The following is a 23,817-nucleotide window of genomic DNA, read 5'->3' as shown; positions in this document are numbered from 1 at the left end:
TCTAGTTTCATATTCTGGATGATAAGGCTCATCTGGGATAATCCAGCCTTTATCAACCCTTTTGTTTTCATCAAAATATGTAACATGTCTTATGCCAACAATGCCAGTTTTCAGATTCAAAATTCTATATCCTTTGTGTCCTGGAGCATAGCCAACTAAAATGCCCCTTTCTGTTGTGGAATCCAGCTTATGCCTTCTTTGCTTTGGTACATGAGCATATGCTGTACTTCCAAATGTTCTTATGTGTGACAGGTTTGGCTTCCTACCATGCCATGTCTCATGTGGTGTGCGCTCAGCGCCCTTAGTTGGCATTCTGTTTTGTAGGTACACTGCTGTGAGAATGGCTTCCCCCCATAGTCTTTTAGGGAGATTGCTATCTGACAGCATACATCTGGTCATTTCCACAAGTGACCTAAATTTTCTCTCTGCAACAGAATTTTGCTCTGGTGTATAAGCTACTGTTGTGATATGTTGAATGCCTTCTTGTTCTAGAAATGTGCGCATGCTTTGTGAAGTGAACTCACCACCATTGTCGGTCTGAAGAACCTTTGGTTTTCTTTCAAATTTATTGCTCACCATGGCTACGTATTTCTTCAGCATGTCTGTGACTTGACTTTTCTCTTTCAGCAAATAGGCCACACAGTATCTAGAGAAATCATCCAAGAATATTAGCACAAATCTGTTATTTCCCAATGATGGGATATTAAACGGTCCACATAAGTCACTGTGTATTAAGTCCAGTACTTTATTACTCCTATTTCCTGTGTATGCAGGAAATGAGGGTCTCACACCTTTTTGAGTAACACAGTTCATGCATTTCTCCATTTTACCAGCATCTGCACTTATCTGAATGCCGGTGGCCAGTTGCTTACTGTAAAGATCCTGGATCACCTTAGAATCACGATGTCCCAGGCGGCGGTGCCAGATTTCCAGACTACATTTACCATCATTCTTCCTTACTTGCGCCATATGTGAGGCTTCACCTGAAATGCTCAGTTTATAAACATCATTATGCATAAAAGCTTCAGCATACACTTCATCATTTTTAGAGATTGTGCACTTACTGTTTTCAAAATGAATCACAAATCCCTTCTTATCTAATGTAGATACACTAAGCATATTGCAAACTGCTTGGGGAATATACAAGACATCACTTACAGGAATTTCTTTAACTTCATTAGACACTTTGCATTTTAAGAATCCAATACCTTTTGCTTGGATCTTAGCAGTCCCTGCGTTTGCAGTTTTAAGAATTCCTTCTTCTGGACACATTTCCTGAAAGAAATCTTTACAATTGGTTAAATGGCATGTGCTCCCTGAATCCAAAATCCAAGTACTTTCATTTGAATTATTATTTACCATAGTCAAAGATTTTTCTGCCATTAGAAAGCCCTTGTGTTTATCTTTGTCCTTCATACATTTCCTGGTTTGAAAATTCTTTAGTTCCATTGGCTTAGGTGAGCTAGAGGGAGTGTTTTGTGTTTCCTTACACCATTTAGATACATGTCCCTCCTTTCCACATGAGTAGCAAATCAGCTTGCCCTTGGGTGGAGTTTTCCCATAGCTCCGCCTTCCTCTGTTCTTTGCCAAGAAATTTGTTTCATTTCTCTCTGACTTGCTTTGAGAACACATCTCCTCAGAATCATTTATTATGCATTCCTGCCTTAGTTTTGATGTTGCCTGTTCAAAAGATTGCCCTTCAATGGCCTCATTTACAGACCTAAAAACATCAAACTTCTTTGATAGTGAGGTAAAAGAAATGCTCTTTTCAATGCATCACACATGGGAATTCCAGAAAGTTCTAGCTTTTGAAATGAAGACATAAGATGCATAATGTGATCATTACATTTACTTTTATCCCTTAATTTGGTTTCATTCAACTCTGCCAACCAAATTGGTTGCTGCTTTGCATATGTAGTTGCATACATAGTTCTCAGTTTATATAAAATGTCCTTTGGTGTATCTTTTCCCTCCACTAATATGGCTTGTTTCTCTGAGAGAGCTTCCAAAAGCATGCACTTCACATAATAGTTTGCATTGTCCCATTCAGCCATATTTTCAGCTGTTCTGTCTTGATCTAAGCATATATTTAATCTTTTTGCTCGAAGGAGACATATGAATCTTAATTCCCACTGCTGATAATTAAACTCATTTAATTTAGGCACCTTGAGAGAATAGAAAAATGGTGAATTTCTTCCCTCAGCCATTTTCTTAGCCTTCTGTCTGCTGTGTGGGGGGAGAGAGAGACAGACTGAATCTTTCCTTTAAAACTTAAGAGAAAAATGTGGCTTTTTTTTACTGCCTGGTAATATTTCTCTTCTTTTTCAATTCCTGGACCCTGGGCCCATAACCCTTTTGTTGGATTATTTGTAGTAAATAATTAGCAGATCTTAGTACACACAGCTTCAGCTTTAGAAATGTTAATTTCTTTCTTCATCTCTCTCTCATTCACCCCTGAATAATTCACTGCTGAGTCACTTTAAAGTTGAAGTAACAAAACATCTGTTTACTCACAGTTTGTAGTTTGATTATAATCAGACAGGCTTATATATACATATTACTATACATTTGTCTTATCAGCTCCTTCCATGTGCTTAGATGGTAATGGATGCTCACACCACCATAGATCCTCTCAGGTTAGGAGAGATCATGAGCTCCATGTGCTCCATGTGCTGCATCTGCTGCATCTAAACCCCCACAGGAAGTTGCATAGCTGTGTGACCTCTCTAAGTAATTCACATCAGAGGTCACAGAGTAATCACAGAGAAATAATAGGTGACAGGCAATGCATGTAAAATACAATTACATTCCAACAAGAACAGCAATGGCAACCAATGTAACTGTCCGGCATGTTAACAAGGGGTAGACAGACCATTTGGTTCAATTAAGAATTAGGAGAAAAAGTTAAGAGCCAAAAAGACCAGCAGTCAAAATATAGCCACAAGAGCAGCAAAAAACCCCAAACCCAGCAGGAATATATTGCTCAATCAGCAAAAAAAAAAAAAAAAAAGAGGAAGACCAAAAAGGGGAATAGTAAGAGGAAAAGAGGTTTAGTGAAGAGAATCAGAAAAATAAACGTATCTTTTCTGTTCAGTATTCACACTAGGAGGGAGCAGACAAGGACATGAGTAATTGCAGGGTGAACAGGCACAGACTTCCCAGGAGAGTTACTGGCTACAGGAGATGCTATGAGAAATAGATAAAAAAAACAAACAACAAAATAAAACAAAACAGGATACTCCTGACTATATGACCCAGCATTCCTTGCTTTCTCAGTGACTCGTTCTCCCCACCCCCATCTCAATCACTTTCCTCCCGTTCCACCCATAGGAGCCAACTTTTCAAAATTATTGGGGGTGCTAAGCCCAATGGAAATAACCCCTCCCTGGACACATACAAGGAATGTTCTCAATATTAGGGGTGCTCAAGCACCCACAGCACCCCCAGAGTCGGCTCCAATGGTTCCACCCTTCTCTGACTGGGAGACTCTGGAGCCCCGATGCTCAAAACTCCTGCGGTAAGCCAACAGCACAGAAACTATGCCCCCGGAACAGCGCAGAAAATTAGCTCGCCAATGGTCAAAGGAAATGGTATGCAAATCATATGCATGCTGTTAAAGCGAAAGCACGGAGAGGGGGGGGGGGATGTGCTTGGTGCATGTGCAAAGGAGTTTCATAGTAAGCCCAGCTCCTGTGCGTATGCGCCAGGGAAACCTGAACGTGAAGCTCACATTGGTATGTTTTCTGCGCATTTAAATATAAGCTTTTCAACTTTTTTTTTGTTTTACATGGCTTATATTTAAACGCAGGAAACAGGCGCCAACGTGTGGTTTCATTTTCAGGTTTGCTCGGACTCCTGCACATTTATAAATCTCTACTGGCACTTAGAGGCTTGCACGGGTTTCCTTCTGCTTTAAAATTAAAGAAAAACCTGCCGATTTTAAAGAAAAGAATCTTGAGAAATCCTCTCTTTAAGCACCCTGATGCCTGCTCTGAGCTGGCATTGTTTTTTCAGCAGTAAGGTGGCTTTGTTTTGTGTGCTGTTCTCTGAGCATTAGGAGGGAATAGGAAATGACCTCATTAACATCCTTTTGACTACATTAGCATGCTATTTGCGCTAATCTTTGGCTCGCTCGTTCTTTCCCATGCTAGAGCCTATGAGCATTCTTACTCACTAATGTGGGTGCTAGTCCGGCGCTAATGGACTCTAGCACCGGCATTTGCTTCTGAGCATCAGAGCATGGGATATTCAGTGTGACACCTCCACAGGTCACTCATATAACCTCTGAAGCCACAGGCACCTTTAACAGCAGCGAAACCAGCAAGGGATTAGTGAAAGGACACGTAGAACATAAGAGTAGCCATACTGGGTCAGACCAATGGTCCATTTAGCCCAGTACCCTGTTTTCTGGCAACACTCTATACTACAAATCCCAGGGCAAGCAATTGCTTCCCATGTCTGTCTCAATAGCAGACTATGGACTTTTCCTCCAGAAACTTGTCCAAACCTATTTTAAACCCAGATATGCTAACCGCTGTTACTACATCCTCCGGCAAAGAGTTCCAGAGCTTAACTATTCATTGAGTGAAAAAATATTTCCTCCTATTTGTTTTAAAAGTATTTCCATGTAACTTCCTTGAGTGTCCCCTAGTCTTTGTACTTTTGGAACGAGTAAAAAAACGATTTATGTCTGCTCGTTCTACACCACTCAGGATTTTGTAGACCTCAATCATATCGCCCCTCATCTGTCTCTTGTCCAAGCTGAAGAACCCTAACCTCTTTACCTTTTCCTCATACGAGAGGAGTTCCACCCCCTTTATCATTTAGGTCGCTCTTCTTTGAACCTTTTCTAATTCTGCTATATCTTTTTTGAGATACGGTGATCAGAACTGAACGTAATACTAAAGGGAATACTAGGGAATAAGAGGTATTTTGTTTTGTTTTTGTTAAATGACCATATCATATAACACTATCAGGGGAAGCAGGACAAGTCCCTTTATCCAGAGCCAGTGAAAGAATAGTGGGTGTCGTAGGCAAACCTTCAGCCTTATACCCTCTTTCCCTCAATTAACTTTCATGCCCTTCATCTACAGGTCCCAAAAGATTTAAATAAACTCAACTATCATTATCATCACAGAAAAAAACCCTATAAAAGTGCAGGTTAAAGTAGGTGCTGATGGCTCTGAGTTTGTGTGGCTATCAGGACCTACTGTTTTGCGTTGACTGCAGCAATTTGCTTCATTGCTTTGAAGGTGTGACTAAACATGTGGATAAAGGCGAGCAGGTTGATTTATAGTGTATCTAGATTTTCAGAAGGCTTTTCACAAAGTTCCTCATGAGAGACTCCTGAGAAAATTACAAAGTCAGGGGACTGGAGGTGATGTCCTTTTGTGGATTAGAAATTGGTTATTGGACAGAAAACAGAGGGTAGGGTTAAAAGGCCATTTTTTTTTCAGTGGAGGAGGGTGAATAGTGGAGTGCCGCAGGGAAATGTCCTGGGACCGGTGCTATTTATAAATGATCTGGAAATTGGAACGAGTGAGGTGATTAAGTTTGCAGATGACACAAAGCTATTCAAAGTTGTCAAAACACAAGTGGATTGTGAAAAATTGCAGGAAGACCTTAGGAAACTGGAAGACGGGCATCCAAAATGTAGATGAAATGTAATGTGGACAAATGCAAAGCAATGCACATTGGGAAGAATAATCTCAATCATAGTTACTTGATGACCACTTGGTTACTTGGTCCACCTTAGGAGTCAGCACTCAAGGAAAAGATCTAGGTGTCATTGTAGACAATACAATGACATTTTCTGCCCAGTGTGTGGTGGCGGTAGCCAAAAAAAGCCAACAGGATGCTAGGAATGATTAGGAAAGGGATGTAAAATAAGACCAACAATATTGTAATGCCTCTGTATAGCCCCATGGTATGACCTCACCTTGAGTATTGTGTTCAATTCTGGTCCCCGTATCTCAAAAAAGATATAGCAGAATTAGAAAAAGTTCAAAGAAGAGCAACCAAAATGATAAAGGGGATGGAACTCATATGTGGAGAGGCTAAAGAGGTTAGGGCTCTTCAGCTTGAAAAAAAAGATGGCTGAGGGAGGATATGATTGAGGTCTATAAAATCCTGAGCTATGCAGAACGGGTAAAAGTGAATGAATTTTTCACTATTTCAAAAAGACTCAATGAAATTACTACTACTACTACTATTTAGCATTTCTATAGCGCTACAAGGCATATGCAGCGCTGCACAAACATAGAAGGAAGACAGTCCCTGCTCAAAGAGCTTACAATCTAATAGACAAAAAATAAATAAAGTAATCAAATCAATTAATGTGAACGGGAAGGAAGAGAGGAGGGTAGGTGGAGGCGAGTGGTTACAAGTGGTTACGAGTCAAAAGCAATGTTAAAGAGGTGGGCTTTCAGTCTAGATTTAAAGGTGGCCAAGGATGGGGCAAGACGTAGGGGCTCAGGAAGTTTATTCCAGGCGTAGGGTGCAGCGAGACAGAAGGCGCGAAGTCTGGAGTTGGCAGTAGTGGAGAAGGGAACAGATAAGAAGGATTTATCCATGGAGCGGAGTGCACGGGAAGGGGTGTAGGGAATGACGAGTGTGGAGAGATACTGGGGAGCAGCAGAGTGAATACATTTATAGGTTAGTAGAAGAAGTTTGAACAGGATGCGAAAACGGATAGGGAGCCAGTGAAGCGACTTGAGGAGAGGGGTAGTATGAGTAAAGCGACCCTGGCGGAAGATGAGACGGGCAGCAGAGTTTTGAACCGACTGGAGAGGGGAATTACTTTTAAAACAAATAGGAGGAAATATTTTTTCACTCAAAGAATAATTAAGCTCTGGAACTGGCTGTTGGGGGATATGGTAACAGCTTTTAGTGCATCTGGGTTTAAAAAAAAGGTTTGGACAAGCTCCTGGAGGAAAACAGCTGTTATTGAGATAGATATGGGGGCTGAGCCACTGCTTTCCCTGGGATTGGTAACATGGAACGTTGCTACTCTTTGAGATTGTGGAATGTTACCATTCTGAGATTCTACATGGAATGTTGCTATTTAGGTTTCTGTCAGGTGACCTGTATTGGGCAGTGTAGGATGCAGGATTCTGGGCTAGATGGCCCATTGGTCTGACACAGTATGGCTAGTCTCATGTACTTTGCTGGCCACATGAATTCTGCCCTTGACAACCATGTAGTGTTCGGTCGACTGTGCTGTTAGGACCCAGGTTTTTGTTTACTTTTTTTTTGTTGGGGGGGGGGGGGGGGGACAGTGTCCGTGCGGCTCCCTCTCTGAAGTTCCTTAGGCTATCTTTATCCCGACCGACCCCGCCCCGACGTGGGCGCGCGCCCCCTCGCATGGGTTTATTTTGAACCCATGCGGCTCCTAGACAGAGACAGAACCCAGTGCAAGCTCCTCTCTCCTCAGAAAAACGAAAAGGAGCCGGTTAGATAGAGCTCCGATCCTGCCTCCTCACCCTGCCCCTCCGCTCCCGGCATAATATAGTTAAATGGCCAATAGCAAACAACAACAATAGGTATAATATATTCAAATGGCTACAGCCAAAAAGTAAGCGGTGAACGACGGGGGGGGGGGGGGGGGGGGGGTGTCATCATCCTCCTCCTTGCAACGATTAGGAAAGGAGCGGAAGAAGAGTATGGGAGGCGGATATCTATTTTCAGCTCCCGGCGGGTTGAGGAAGTGAGAGGGAAAAAAAAAAAAGAGAGCGAGACCGCGATTCATGCTGGAAAAAGTGGAAATAAAGTTTTCGGTGCTCTGCCTCCACGATCATACAAAACAAACGTGTTTATTATAGGGAGCGAACTTTGCCGGTGCAGAGCTGCTGCTCCGCCAGCCAGTCCGGACCCGGAGCTTTGTTGTCCCCCCTGGCTGCAGCCGCCTGACCCGTGCGTAGTTTTTGAAAGCTTCGGGACGCGGAAGCCGATGAGCCTGAGCGTGTCTCGCTCCTCCCTGCTTGTTTGTTTGGAAGGAGGAACGAGCCAGGACTTAGACTGAACCAGCAGGAAGAAAGGGGGGGGGGAGGAGGGTGCGACTCACCATTTAATCTGATCTCTCACTCAGCTGTCCTTAGTCTCGTCCTTCTCTATCTCCCTCCTCCCCCCCCACCGAACCCAGGTTTGGTTTGTTTAGGAAAAAAAAAGAGAGAGAGGAAGGGGGGGGGAGGATTAAAAAAAAAAGGTCCGGAGGAAGGAAGGCGCGAGGGACGGAGGAGGCCTGGCCGCGGCAGAAGCAGCTTTGGGCGGCCGAGGCTTCGGAGACCATGAGCGGCGGCGGGGAGGTGGTTTGCTCGGGCTGGCTCCGAAAGTCTCCCCCGGAGAAAAAGTTGAAACGCTACGTAAGTACACGGCGTGTTTTTTGTTTGATTTCTTTTCCCACGTTTCCATTCCTGTCTACCTCCTTCCCAGGCCGGCGCACTGCGCTACTGAGTCCTGGGAGCTTTAGGCTGCTGCTGCCCACCCCGACGTGCGATGTTGTGCACCGCCTTGTGTGTTTGTTTTTGAAACGCGTCTCTTGTGTGTGCGCCCTTGGTGTCTCTTTTGCTTTCACAAGTTTTGGCAGTGGCAAGGGGGGGGGGGGGGGGTGTAATAGGGTTATGCAACGAGAGGAGATGAGCTTCTTCGGTGTCTTGCTTTGAAGGAGGCAAAAGAGAAAAGTTAACTTCTTGCACTAACTGTGCAGCAGATCAGGCCAGTAGAATAAATAGAGCAGTTGCAGGCTCTGAGCTGGGCGTGTTAGGGAAAAGGGAGGCGGGTAGGAACTGGTTAGGGAAAATGCAGAAATTCTAAAGTCGTATTGAAATCCCTTTATACGCAGTAATATTGGACGTAAGATAATCTTTGTGGTTCACCTGCAATTACAACGATACCGCCTCCACCTACCCTCCTCTACACATTAATTGATTTGTTTGCTTTATTTTTTGTCTATTACATTGTAAGCTCTTTGAGCAGGGACTGTCTTTCTTCTTTGTGTGCAGCGCTGCGTATGCTTTGTAGCGCTATAGAAATGCTAAGTGGTGGTAGTAGTTTTTTTTTTTTTTTTGTAAAACCCCATCCCAGAGTTGCCTGCGCTGCGGAGGCAGGTTTTGCTTAGATATTTTCTTTCCTTTTGCTATTGTTAATCGCAAAGGATTTGTTTAGGTTCGTTTTTATTCGTAGGGAAGCGGCTTTAGCCTCTGCCCGTTTTCAACTGATCTATTTTTTTTTTTTTTTCAAGAAATGGTTTTAGAAATTTAATTTAATTGCACCTAATGTTTTTTTTGCTGAGTAGGCAGATTCCTATACTTGAGAGAGAAGCTGAATGTTGCGGCTTCTGATAACTTGTTTTTAGATATCACGTGTCGGGCGTTTTGCACAGACGGACGTTTTCTCTGATACTGTGCGCGATTTCAAAGCTACAGTTTGGCTTTTTTTAATAGTTTAATGTTTTTATTGATTTTCAATAACAATCTTTGTACAGTGCTCCTGGCTTCAAGATTGTTATTCATTGTCTTACCTGTATATTGAATAATGAAGAGGGAGGGGGAAAAGGGAGGATACGTGACAATATTGAGGCATATTTTCAAAGCACATAGCCTTCCAAAGTTCCATAGAAACCTATGGAACTTTGGAAGGCAAAGTGCTTTGAAAATGTGTATTTCACGCATAAGTGCCATAGCATGAAATACAGCAAATAAGCAAACATAGTATAGGACACTAATTAGAGGCATATTTTCAAAGCACTTAGCCTTCCAAAGTTCCATAGGTTTCTATGGAACTTTGAAAGGCTAAGTGCTTTGAAAATGAGCCCCTAAGCATCTTTAAAATAAGATATACAAGTGGAGACCATTTTTGCACATGCAAAGCAAAACGGAATGACTTTTTAGCAAAATAGGTTTCATACTTGTAAGTCTGAAACAACAAATTCCACCATTCTTGGTAAGTAACGTTATATAAAGATTTCCAATGCAAGAAAATTACTTTTAAGGCAAAAGATAGCATGGTATTAATAAGGGTACATTCATTAGATTTAAGAACACCTTTAAAACATTGGTCTTTAAGTTACCACATACTTGTAGGACATTGAACCAGAAAGACGGAATACGTCTACCATTAATTGCCATATGTCATTCCCATAACTCAGAATACAGATACAATCAAATACAAGGTGCTTTAAATTGCCTTGCTGAGATTGACAAGACCAACGTAAGTTGGAGCTAGGGGAGTCAATAGTGTGCAATTTAAGAGGCGTCCACGATGATCTGTGCATGCAAAAGTATAAAGATTGCAATGTTGATGAGGATTTAGAACACTTAAATAAGGAACGCCAAAGCTGCTCCCATAACTCATCTGAGATAGATTGTTTGATGTCCTCCTCCCAGCATCTACGTAAACCTAAACATTTAATAGGAAGCTTACTTAGGATATATTTATAAATGTGGGAAGCAGCGTGGCCGTAAATTTATGTCAACAAGTTCTGGAGTTTGAGGCATACGCTGAACTTGTAAGCTGCTTTTCCTCAGCATAGAGGTAATCTGTAGCCATTGATAACATTGAGAATCAGGCAGCGAAAATTCAGTTTTCATATCTGCGAAGGATTTCCAAGTTTGTTTTTTTGTAAGTCAGTAAAATCATTAAGGGTCCATATGCCTTTGCGCTGCCAATGAGACCATGGAACTTGCTTTTTATCAATTTTAAATTTAGGGTTGTTCCAGACATGCACATGTGCTGTAGAGGACCAGGGAATACTTAGACTTATCAAAAGATGATAGCAAATTATGAGCAGTATTAGATACAATATTTTTTTATGTTTCAACAATTTTTTATTGATGAGGTCACATGGTATACAAGTCCATCTCAGTCAATATAAATCGTATAATAGCGAAGTCTAGTACACATTACTAAACCTGAAATGTCCATCATCAATGTTTTCCAAACTTTTCTCCCCTATCCCTTCCTTCTTGTCTACTCCTATATCTATAATGTGTACATGTATAATTACTGTGCAGTTGCATAACTATTAACAATAAACTTTTATATGAAACTCCAATATTTATAACTTGTGTTTTACTCAGTGTATTATCCCAACAATATTTACTGGTGGGTCCTCTTAATGTGCTCCTTCAAGGGATTGTTCTCCTATCTAATAATACACATGTCCCTCTATTATGCATTGAACATTACCCTTCCCACTCTTATACCCCCTCCCCCCCAACCTCCCTCCCCCTCTACTCTCATAAAATGTTCTCTACACATCATGGTTAGTTACCTCTACCTCTGCACATGCTATTCCTACCAGAGTGTAAAATATTGGTCTTGCTTCTTTTGGCACTGTGCTCCTCTTATAGGGGCAGATTATTGAGCACTGCGCTTCTCGCTTTATGTGAGATACTGTGTAAATATCTGTTCCAAATTGAAATAAAAGCTTTTCTTTTTTTTTTGGGGTGCCGCTCTAGCCTCCCATAACTACAATATTTTTTTAACAATGCATGCCAATTAGATGAGAGTGCAATAATGGGTCAATGATAACTTGCTCAAATGCTAGCCATCTGGGAAGGGAAGCAGCGTTCAATGTAGCAATCCATTCCATGCCTTGACGCATAATAAAAGCTCTATGATACAACAGAAGGTCAGGAAAACGGACTTCGCCAAGTAATTTAGGCAGTTTTAATTTTCGCAAAGAGATTCTAGGTACCTTGAGGTTCCATAGAAAGTTAGAGAGCAATTTCTCCAGCTTTCTGCAGAAGAAACTGGGAAATAGAAGAGGGATCATGCTTAAAACATATGTGATCTTGGGCACTAACATCATTTTGATAGTATCCAGTCTTCCCCATGAAGTTATATTTAGCGGGGACCACGCTGATAGGCCTCAATTTTTGCAAGTAGCATATCAGAAGTAGTTGAGAGTTCTCTATCAAAGAGAACGCCAAGGTACTTAATAGAAGAGATTACCCATTTTAGAGGAAAACCTTGGATAGAAAAAGGAACAGAAACATCATTCAAAGGCATCAACTCTGTTTTTTTTCCCAATTATATTTTGTATCCAGAGGTCTTAGAGAAGTGAAATATTAAGCTAATAAGAGCATTCATGGATACGTGTGGGCTAGTGAGATATAACAGTATGTCATCTGCATAAGCTGAAAGTTTGAACTCTTTGTTGCCGGATATATTTTTAGATTTACGAATAGCCACACTAACAACTCTACATACAATCCATTCTCTCAGGGATCTTATGTACTGTTGGACCAATTTAATACATTTCTGTACTAGCTTTCCAGCGTTGACTTTTTTTTTCTTTCAAGTCAAAATACATTGAGCAAAACATGATACCACAAAATAAAAATTAATCATAAGACATTGTAATAGTCTGAAAAGGTGGAGGGGGTGATAAGTGGTCAGAAGAATTTTATGAGTTTAAAAGGAATCTGTTTAGTTTTATGCTTATGAGTTCAAAAGTCATCCACTCTGCTTTTGAAAAATGCCCCCCCACCCCAAGGTTTTGTCTTGGTCTGCTCCATGACTTGAGAGTTTGAGAGGTATTGTTGCTTTTACTCAAAGATGAAAAGTCCTTTTCCATTACGTTCATTCCCACTATTCCAGGACGAGTGGGTAGTTATGTCCATCGACCAGCAGGTGGAGATAGAAAATACAGAACTGAGCACCACTACATAGCTCCCTGCTAGCAGCTCAGCTCCTCAGTATCTTCTATCTCCAGCAGGTGGATGGACAGACTTTCTCTGGTTCTGAGGCCTTGCTCCTGGTCCAGTTGGTCAGCTGGTTCCCAGTTGAGCAGAGTGAGCAGTTGAGCAGATATATCTGGTGATGCTGGGTCCCTGTTTTGCCTTCCCCCTGGGGTGTTCTGCGCCTTTTCCCTGTTTTCCCGCTGTGTGACAGCCTGCTTAGCAACCAGTCTGCTCAAAAGATGAGGAGTTGCAGGCAACACAGTGAGTCTGGCATGCTGCTGCCATGCCCTGCTGTGGCAGGGGGGTGACTGTCCCCGGGTAGCGTGGACCCAGGGTGGTGGGTCCTTTTTGCTGTGCTTCAGGCCTCGGGACATCGATGGAAGGACTGCGTGTCGGTGCTACAAAAAAACAAAAACCATAGAGGAAGTGGAGGAGCAGTTTTAGTGATTGGATCAGTGGAGTGAGAACCAGGGGAGCCTGGTGCAAATCTCACTACTGCTCCTTGAGGTCTTTGGCTGATACAATCAGACTGTGATTCCTCCTAAGACACTGGTTGCACGTATAAGTGGGATTTTAGAAGGGGAAAAGATGTTCTTTCCTTTCTTAAAACCATTGCATTTTAGAAATACGCTGTCTGGTTCTAAAATTTATTTATTAGCATTTTGTCTCTAAGTTGTATAGATCTTGCTTTGAATGCACTAGCTATGACCAGCATTATACTCAATGGGCTAGATTCTATATATGGCGCTTTAAAATTCTGCATGGTAAAAAGTACATCTAGGAATATTCTGTAAAGTGCGCCTAAATTTTATAGAATAAGCTAAAATTTCTGTGTGGTATATAGAATAAAGCCGGGCACCTCTCCACATGACCAAATGTAGTCGCGGCCATTTACGCCATGTTTTACACGGCATAAATACCAATGCTTAAGTGCACAGCTGGCATATTCTATAACGCGCATAGATTTTAGAAATGCCCACCCCCTGCCCATGGCCACACCTCCTTTTCAACTATGCAGCTTAGAATTTAGACACCATGTTACAGAATATGCTTAATGAAGTGTGCATGTAAATCTTAGTTTCAATTGGTGCTGATAATTGCTTGTTAACATCCAATTAACACGCTGATTAGCTAGTTAACCAATTAAGTTACGTGCATTGTTATAGAGTACGCTTTGATTTCTGCACAGAAATTAAGGCACCATATATAAAATCCTGGGGAATACTCATTTCAAGTCGAAATGTATTTATCTATTAGGATTTATTTATCGCCTTTTTGAAGGAATTCACTCAAGGCGGTGTACAGTAAGAATAGATCAAACATGAGCAATAGGCAATTACAGCAGTAAAAATATTCAAAAACAATACAAAGTATGGCATGGTATACTACTTATAATGTCAACACAATACGTAATAGAACATTATAACTGATATTTATAGAAGCGCTAGAAAAGGTGATAAAATTGAGAAAGGTGATGGGGCACCTCCCTTATAGAAAGATGTAATCAGATTAGGACTCCTCAGTGTGGAGAAAAGACAACTGAGGCTATATAATTGAATTTGATGGAGTGATTAAATATGGAATGGTTGTTAGTCTTTCTTGCAACAGGAGAACATCCAGGAGATTGAAAAGAAATTTTAGAATGCCCCCCCCCCCCCCCCCAAGGGAGTGCATGATTCAATTGTGGAATCTGCCACTGGGAGATGTGGTCAAGGTGACTAACAAAGCAGAATTCAAAAGTGGTTTGGACAAGTTCATGGAGGAAAAGTCCATTAAAAAATTATTAGGGGCCCTTTTACTAAAGCTTAGTTCACACTAATGGAATTAGCACACGGTACATGCTAAGAAGCCCATTTTAAAGCTATAGGCTTCTTGGCATTTAGCACGTGCTAATTCTGTTAGTACATGCTAAGTTTTAGTAGAAGTGCCCCATGGGGGTCCTTTTACTAAGCCATGCTAAAAAGTGTGTGTTGGTAGTTTGTGTGTGGGTTTCCTAAGTGTTCCGGCCACTTTTTAGCACCACTCCAAAATGGCCAAATTGCTATTTGTGGCATTAATGACCATGTGCTAATTTCCAAATTAGTGCGTGCCCATTACCACTTGAGCTCTTCCAGCCACCTATTTAGGAGGTGGTAAGGGCCCACATGCTACTTGTATGGTAATTGCGATGCAAGCAGACTCCCTGCCCCCTGTGCTAGAAAATAATTATTTTCTAGAACGGGAAATGGCGCATGGCTATAGCAGAACTACCGCAGGGTGCCTGGGCGTGCCCATAGGTGGTGCTGTTCTGCCGTCCAATAGCCCTACTACCATACGTACATAAGTATTGCTATACTGGGAAAGACCAAAGGTCCATCAAGCCCAGCATCCTGTTTCCAACAGTGGCCAATCCAGGTCACAAATACCTGGCAAGATCCCCCAAAAGTACAAAATGCTTATCCCAGAAATAGTGGATTTTTCCCAAGTCCATTCAATAACGGTCTATGGACTTTTTCTTTAGGAAGCCGTGCAAACCCTTTTAAAACTCCGCTAAGCTAACCGCCTTTACCACATTCTGTGGCAACGAATTCCAGAGTTTAATTACACGTTGAGTGAAGAAACATTTTCTCCGATTCGTTTTAAATTTACTACATTGTAGCTTCATTTCATGTCCCCTAGTCCTAGTATTTTTGGAAAGCGTGAACAGACGCTTTACATCTACCCGTTCAACTCCACTCATTATTTTATAGACCTGTACCATATCTCCCCTCAGCCGCCTTTTCTCCAAGCTGAAGAGCCCTAGCCGCTTTAGCCTTTCCTCATAGGGAAGTCGTCCCATCCCCTTTATCATTTTCGTCGCCCTTCTCTGCACCGTTTCTAATTCCACTGTATCTTTTTTGAGATGCGGCGACCAGAATTGAACACAATATTCGAGGTGCGGTCGCACCATGGAGCGATACAAAGGCATTATAACATCCTCATTTTTGTTTTCCATTTCTTTCCTAATAATACCTAACATTCTATTTGCTTTCTTAGCCGCAGCAGCACACTGAGCAGAAGGTTTCAACATATCATCAACGACGACACCTAGATCCCTTTCTTGGTCCATGACTCCTAACGTGGAACCTTGCATGATGTAGCTATAATTCGGGTTCCTCTTTCCCACATGCATCACTTTGCACTTGCTCACATTAAACGTCATCAGCCATTTAGACTCCCGGTCTCGTAAGGTCCTCTTGTAATTTTTCACAATCCTCCCGCGATATAATGACTTTGAATAACTTTGTGTCATCAGCAAATTTAATTACCTCACTAGTTACTCCCATTTCTAGGTCATTTATAAATATGTTAAAAAGCAGTGGTCCCAGCACAGAGCCCTGGGGAACCCCACTATCTACCCTTCTCCATTGAGAATACTGACCATTTAACCCTTTAGTAAAAGAGCCCCATAGTGAGGTGGGCTTTGGAGAGAGATTGCTTCATCTCTGGAAATAGTTCAACTTTTGGGGATGTGGTGGGCACAAGCCGTCTACTTGTTAATTCAAATAAGTGTTTTACCTCTTCATATATACTGAGCGAATGAATCTGAGCATGATGGCTGTTTTGATAATGTACAGTATTTTTGTTGTGGACTGTTTTTGAGTTATGGACACATTTCACTGACACTTTTTAAGTATGTGGAAATTTCTGTGATGTAAGGAGAGCACACTGTACGTCTAGTTATATATTGCAACTTCATGTTAAGCTCTCGGGCTCGGGTGAGTCCATACTGATGAATTTCCAATGTTTTAATTTAATTTTGATAGTTCTGTTTTGTTATTTGTATTGTGCATTTTTCAGTTCATGTTTCTAGGGTGGATTATTACCAGTTATTGTTACCGGACTGGCTACTGTCGGACAGGATGCATGATTTTCCTTATGTGTATGTTTTGGAGGCAAGAACTTTTTTTTTTTTTTTTTTTAAAGCATTAGTGCTAACATAGTATAATGATATATGTACATGGCTAGTGTCTCTGGGGAAAAGCAGTTTTTAAATCAAAGATCAAGTAATGTAGTTATTTGTTATGCTACTTGATTTTTGTTCTGATTTTTTCCCCCACATTCCTGAAGCGATATTAGTGGTCAAAATTTGTGAAAAGTTTTGCTTTCCCATCTAAATAAATTTGGGTGGTGGTGTGCTTATCCTAAAAATCAACCAAATAGCTGGAATCTGGCTATAAGATATTTTTAAAAAATCGGTACATGGCTGTAATAAAAGTTGCACACCTTTTTTTATTTCAAAATTGGTAAAGAATTAAAGGAATAGAGGAGTGACAGATTGCAAGAGGAGCAATAAAGTTTATTTAAAAAAAAAAAAAAAGGCCAGGAAAAGAAAGTTTATTAAAAAAAAAAAAAAAAGGGCCGAGAAGAGCTGTATACTTTTTTTTTTTTTTGCTTTCTCTACCTTCTGATAATATGAGCATCTTCCTCTTAACTCTTTTCATAAGAATTTGAGAACTTATTTCTTTAAAAAATGTCTTAGTTTTTTGTCAACTGCTTTGAGCTACTTTTGTGGGAGCTAGCAGGATACAAGACTCATACAGTGAAACCTCGGTTTTCGTCGATAATCCGCCCGAAAATAATCGGCAAAAACCGAGGCAATAAGAAATTTTAAATGTATAGAATAAATGAACATTTAACATGGCATTTACCTTTCTGAAGACTCTTCTTGGCGTTTGGAAGATGGAGAGAGAGGTGAGATATTATTGTTTGGTAGGGGGATCCCCCTCCCTAAGGACAGTAGGTATCAAGGCACTATCTGGGGGGGGGGGGGGGGGGTCACTTCCCTTCTTGGTCTTTTGGCATAGGACCAGCTTCAGAGTCAGTGGACCCGTGTCGCACAAGAAAGCTGTCCAAAGAGCTTTGTTTCTGCCGCCTCTTTTAGATTTTCCTAAAATGGGGCAAGACCTTATCATTAAACAAGTTGCAGACACGGCCTGCAACAGCTTTGTCTGGGTGATTTTTCTTCACAAACACCTGTACTTTACTCCAGATGGAGAAGATGTCCTTAATCTCTGAAGAAGGCACATTCTCCTCTGTCTCTTCCTCGTTATCCAAAGCACTGAACCAAAAGCAGCAGTGTGGGCCAAACGACGAAATTCTTATTTGCAATCTTTTTGTCCGAGAGCAGGCAGTGATCACACAACGAGAAACAACGCCCCAGAAGAGCGCTGCATGAAAACGCAAAATTAGCAACGTGGGCACGCGGACGAAATCCGAAGCAACCAACGAAAACCGAGACAAATTTTTCGCTAATAAATTTGACGAAAACCGAAAACGACGAAATCCAAAGTCAACGAAAACCGAGGTTTCACTGTATTACATTATATTACAAGACAGAGGTGGCTTGGGGATTTGCCTGTCTTAAGCAGAGGGGATCCTGACAGCAGTGTGTCAGGCGCACGCCAGATTGGGGGCAAGAGGTCTGATAGTGTGTGTCACATTTCACATGCTGCTGGTTCCTTCTGCCCCAAATGCGCCAGGTTTTGTGCAGAAGCAGGAGCTGAAGCGGTCCTGAGGTTGGTAGCAGCTGTTGCTGCAGAGGCTCTTTTTGATAGTCTGGCTCCTGTTCCTATGTAGCTACTGCCGGGCATGAGCAAGAACAGGCCCAGCATAGGGTGGGTTGAGGGAGCCTCTTCCTCCTTGGCTGTGCTGGAGCCCTGGAGCGTCCTGCAATGGGAATGGGACTTGATATCCCACCTTTCTGTGTTTTTTTTTTGCAAGCACATTCAAAGCGGTTTACATAATATATACAGTTACTTGTACTTGGGGCAATGGAGGGTTAAGTGACTTGCCCAGAGTCACAAGGAGCTGCAATGGGAATGTAATCCAGCTCCCCAGGATCAAAGTCCGCTGCACTAACCACTAGGCAGCTACTCCACTGCACCGTGGGTTGGTCTGTCTGTCTGTAAAAAGCCATGATGGGGCTGCAAAGACCAGTCCTGCTGGCAGCGGGTAAGTTCTATGAGAGGTCTTTGGGGGGGGGGGGTGTTCCTAAAACAGACCGGAAACTGTAGATATTCAAAGTGATTTAACTGGTCAGAAACAGCTCCTGGCTGGTTAAATCGCATGTTCAGGATTAATCGGTCGTTTTCAGTGGTACTTAACTGGTTAGTGCCGCGGAAAATGTCTGATTAGCTCTTATCTTAAAACATGTATTCGCTGAGAATTGTATAGATTATGCGAAATACAAGTACTTTTTAATTTAAATTACATTAAAAATAGGACTGACTTATGCTGTTACCTTGGCTGGTTAAGTGCTGAATATCAGCATTTAACGAGCCAAGTACTGACTCCACTCCCGGAACACTCCCAACTACTTGGGAGTGTTCTGGGGGTGGAGTCAGTACTTGGCTGCAGTGGTGTAGCTATGTGGGGCCTGTGGGGGCCCTGGACCCCCCTGCCAACGACCCTCTCGACCCCCCCCCTCCCCCGCCTTTGCCGTGGGCTACCTTTGCTGGCGGGGGACCCCAATCCCCGCCAGCCGAGGAGGTCCTCTTCGTTCCGCTTCTGACGTCAGACTCACAGAAACAGAACGAAGCCTTGCAGATCAGCCAGGCTTCGTTCTTTTTCTGTGAGTCTGACGTACTGCACGTTGTCAGAAACAGAATGTAACCTTTGCGGGACGAAGAGGATCTCCTCGCCTAGCGGGGATTGGGGTCTCCCGCCAGCAAAGGTAGGTGACGGTGGGGGAGGGTTGGCGGCAGGAGGGGGGGTCGTCAAAGTTGGCGGTGGGGGGGGGCGGCAGCGGTGGGGGTCAATAATGGCTGGGGGGGGTCGGCGGTGCCGGGGGGGCTAAAATGTGCCCCTCACCTCAGTCTCTGGACCCCCCTCCCGCTGAAGTCTGGCTACGCCCCTGCTTGGTTGGTTAAATGCTGATATTCAGCACTTAACCAGCCAAGGTAATGCATAAGTCAGCCCTTTTTTAATGTAATTTAAATTAAAAAGTACTTGTATTTCGCATAATCTATACAATTCTCAGCGAATAAATGTAACACACATAACAAATTAGAGAAAATAGTTTACATAATACAGAAACTCTGCACTCGTGGGCTCTGAACGCAACTAACATGCAAGTGCACGCTGGACAGGGCTCTTAGCGCAAGCAGTATGCAAATGCATGCTAAATCTATTACTCCCCAATGATCAGCGAGCAGTGTGCTAAAAATTGGCATGCTGTCTGCGGCAAATCCTACACCAGCTCGGAGCTGGTGTTAGGCTTTGCAGGCCATTGGGGAAGAATGGTGAACCCTGTCCAGCATGCATTTGCATGCTAGCAGGCCCCTCATTCCCCCCCAGAAGCAGGAATCCCAACCCCCCCCCCCCCCCCCCCCATCAACAGGTTCAGGGTGGCTGGAGATCTGGTGGGTCTCCAGCCCCTTGACCTGGTAGTCTAGTGGCCCTCTTCCTTGCCCCCCTTATAACTTTGTTGGAGGAGGGACTCCCTCCTCTTCAGCAGCGCCGCCTCGAAAATGGTAGTGCCCTGCCCAGTGCTTACTTTGCAGGATGTTAGGGGGTGGGGGTTAGGGGGCTGGAGACCCACCGGATCTCCAGCCCCCCTGAACTTGTGTCGGGGGAACTCCAGCCCCCATGTCGCTGGCTATGGGTGGGGGGTACTAGGCCACCAGGGCCATGCTGGTTGGGGTCTGGTGGTCCCACAGACCTCCCGCTCCTGAGTTTGACAGGTCTGGGCTTTTGACAGCCCAGACCTGTCAAACAAGTGCGGGAGGATTGCGCCCGAGTGCATGCTCGGGCACAATCTTCCTGCACTTTACCCTATGATCAGAGATAATAGTGCAAATAAATTTGCATGCTATTATCTCTGATCATAGGGTCAGTAAAGCCCCGTGCTGTTCCAGCTCTATTTTTAGAGCACTTTTTGGAACAGCGTGGGGTTTTCAATCATCTGGGCATTAAGGAATCCCAATAGAGAGGTTTCAATAATGGTGAATGCCAAAGGATTTTTGATCCTCAGTCCTTTGGGAATGATGTCATTCTTCTTGCAGATTGTCAGAAAGTAAAGATGACTGTTCACTTTTGTTTCTTTTTCCAAAAGTTTGTTCATTTGCTTTTTCATGCGGCTGTATGCGGTATCTTCCATCTTAAGTAGAGGAGTGTGTGGTACCTTAAGAGTGGACTAACACGGCTACCACACTCCTCTACTTAATAATGGTGAAAAAAGGCCAGGAATGTTTAAGGGGAGAACAGAGTAAAGCATGCAAATTATCCCCATCAACTTCTCAGCAGCTTGTAGATACAAGGAAAAAAAACCACAATTAATAGTGTCTCTATACAAATGCTAGAAGCCTAAAAAAATAAGATGGGAGCGTTAGAGTATATAGTAGTAAATGAAGAGGTAGATATAATAGGCATCTCAGAGACTTAGTGGAAGGAGGACAATCAGTGGGACACTGTTTTATCAGGGTAAAAATTATATTGCAATGATAAGAGTGGATCAAACAGGGGAGGGGAGGGAATTAAGTCAAACAAATATTCTACATGAAACAGATAGCGGTGTGGAATCCTTGTGGACAGAAATTCCACGTGTGAAGGGAAGGAGTATACTGGTAGGGCTGTACTACCACACGCCAGGACAGAATGGATAGACAGATGAAGAAATGTTTACAGATAGGAAAGCTGGCATATTGGGCAACAGCATAATAATGAGTGATTTCAATTACCACTGCAATATATGGAATATGTAGAATCCAATCACCGTCTTAAATCAAAAAATTCTACAATTTGCCAGCGTTTGAAGGGTGATAACCATATATAAACATGTAAGATGGTGGAGAAAAAAAGACCTCAGTGAAAACCGGACACACCTCTTACAAAGGAAACTCCTTAAATAGAGAGGGGACCTCTTAATCATTAGTCTTTCTACTCTTTCATGTTACAAAACATAACGCCCTTTCAAAACACTGTAAAAGAATGCAAAAAAAAAAATGGCAAAATGCCGTTACTTAGCTTTGGATAGTAATTCAGTGTCGTTCTCTTTCATCTGTGCAGTGTCTCTCATAGTCCATTCCTGCACTTAATCCCGACAGGGTAGCCCAGTTTCGCCAATCAAATGGCTGCCTCAGGGGAAAACACCAAACAGTTATTTCCAAAAAACTTCCAAGTCTCAACCCACGCCTTCACTTGCTGTACATCTCATCAGGAATGGCGGTCCTATGTACAGGTCCTCCAGGACTGCAGTCATGGAGGTGGTGTCCAAGGCGAGGACGCATACGAGACCACTTCTACACTCGCTGCTCAGCCTCTGGTTTCCAGTTGTGGAGGACTATGGGTCCTGCTTTCCTGGATGCCGGCTGCCAGATGGAGCTTGAGGTGGTGGCTGAGTTGTCAATCATTGCGGTTGGGAGAGCCCTTCCCATTTTTGGATTGGGAAGTGGTGACTACAGATGGCAGTTTGGTGGTCTGGGGAGCCCATTACAAGGGGCAACTGGCTCAAGGATCTTGGTCTTCGGCGGAGGCACGGTGGTCCATCAACTGATTGGAGCCCCTTACAGTGCATCAGGCTCTGGAGGCCTTTGCCCAGTTCCTCTAAGGGGGTCCTGGTTCTGGTGTTCTTGGACTCTGCAGTGACGGTGACCTATATCAACAAACGGGGGAACTTGCAGCAGTTAGCTGGCTGCGGAGTTCAGCTTGTTGATGCCCTGGGCGGAGAGGCGTCTGCGCTGTCTCCGCAGCTCACATTGTGGGTTTGCTCATCGTCGAGGCAGACTTCCTCAGTTGTCACATTTTGGATCCTAGACAGTGGGAATTGTCTCCTGCAGCAGCTGCACCGCTGGAGAATGCCAACCTTGGATCTCATGACAACAAGGTACATTGCCAAGGTCTCATGGTTTTTCAGCTGCCGGAGGGAACGGGACTTGCTGTGTCTCAACGCCCTGCTTCAGCCGTGACCTAGAGAGGGGTTGCTGTATGCCTTCCCTCCTTGGCTGATGATTGGTAGCCTGCTGAGTAGAGTGTCAGACCATCGGGGCCGAGTGGTTCTTGTGGCTCCAGACTGGCTGCAGCGGCCACGGTATGCTGATCTGATTCGGCTTTTAGACGGGGAGCTAGTCAAGCTCCCACTGGATTGGGGGCTTGTCTGTCAAGGACCGGTGGTTGTGGAGGTTCCCTCCCCCTTTGGTCTTACAGCATGGCCATTGAGAGGACTCGCTTGAGAAAGAGGAGTAATTGGATCGTCATCATCACTGTTCTCTTTTGGGCTAGGAAGGGGTTTACTCCCTCAACTTTTGCCTGTGTCTGGTGGACCTTTGAAGGCTGGTGTTCTTAGCAGGGGTTGGACCCCTTTGCTTCCTCTATTGGCCACATTCTGGCATTCTTTCAGGCAGGGATGCAAAAGGGCCTAAAGTTGGTGTCCTTGAAGGTTCCGGTGGCAGCCCTTCTGGGGTCGCTTATGAAAATTGTCCCTTGCTGCGCACCCCGACGCGGTTCCCTTTCTGAAATGGGTGAATCACCTGCGGCTGCCCTTTCAAGCACTCTTTCCTGACTGGGGCCTTGCTTTGGTTCTGCGGGCCCTTGAGTGCCCTCCCTTTGAATCTCTCCGGAGGGCGACCATGAGAGACCTTACCTTGTTTTTTTCTGGTGGCCATTGCCTCGGTGCATTGTGTTTCAGAGCTGCAAGTGTTTTCTTGTAGGGATCCCTTTCTTCGATTTGGGGAGGCTGGTTTTTCTGACCAGATGGTTCCTTCCTTTTTGCCTAAGGTGATTTTGGCCTTTCATGTTAATCAGTCCGTGGTTCTCCCTTCCTTTCGACGGGAGGAAGTTGGGGACCAGTATGCCACCTTGAAGTTGCTGGATGTCAGTAGAGCACTCCTGCACTACTTGGAGGTCACTAACGACTTTTGTTGGTTGGGCAGGCTTTTTGTCCTGTTTGGTAAACAGAAGCAGGGCTTTATGGTTTCTAAGGCTTCTATTGCACGTTGTTTGAAAGACACTGCAGCCTCAGCCTATATCCTGGATGGGAAGTCTCCCCCTCAGGTTTTGAAAACGCACTCCACCAGGCGCATGGCCACATCCTGGGCGGAGGCCTCGTCCTTGGGGAATATTTGCATAGCAGCACTTTGGGCCTCACTAACATACTTTCAGCTCAGAGGCGGCGTCG

At 43.6% G+C, this 23,817-nt stretch overlaps 1 protein-coding gene across 1 annotated transcript in view; it reads left to right on the top strand.

The window, feature by feature from the left end:
- Nucleotides 1-7,999: 7,999 nt before the first annotated feature.
- LOC115462231 (GRB2-associated-binding protein 1-like) overlaps nucleotides 8,000-23,817 on the top strand; it is a 92,907-nt gene continuing 77,089 nt past the window's right edge. The window contains 1 exon segment of the mRNA XM_030192242.1: nucleotides 8,000-8,360. Within this exon segment, the coding sequence (XP_030048102.1) occupies nucleotides 8,286-8,360 (75 nt within the window). The 5' untranslated portion in view covers nucleotides 8,000-8,285.

The sequence above is a fragment of the Microcaecilia unicolor genome, chromosome 2, assembly GCF_901765095.1.
Source record: "Microcaecilia unicolor chromosome 2, aMicUni1.1, whole genome shotgun sequence".
NCBI lineage: Eukaryota > Metazoa > Chordata > Amphibia > Gymnophiona > Siphonopidae > Microcaecilia > Microcaecilia unicolor.
Note: the sequence above shows the minus strand (reverse complement) of the source record. Positions and strands in the feature narration are given on the sequence as shown.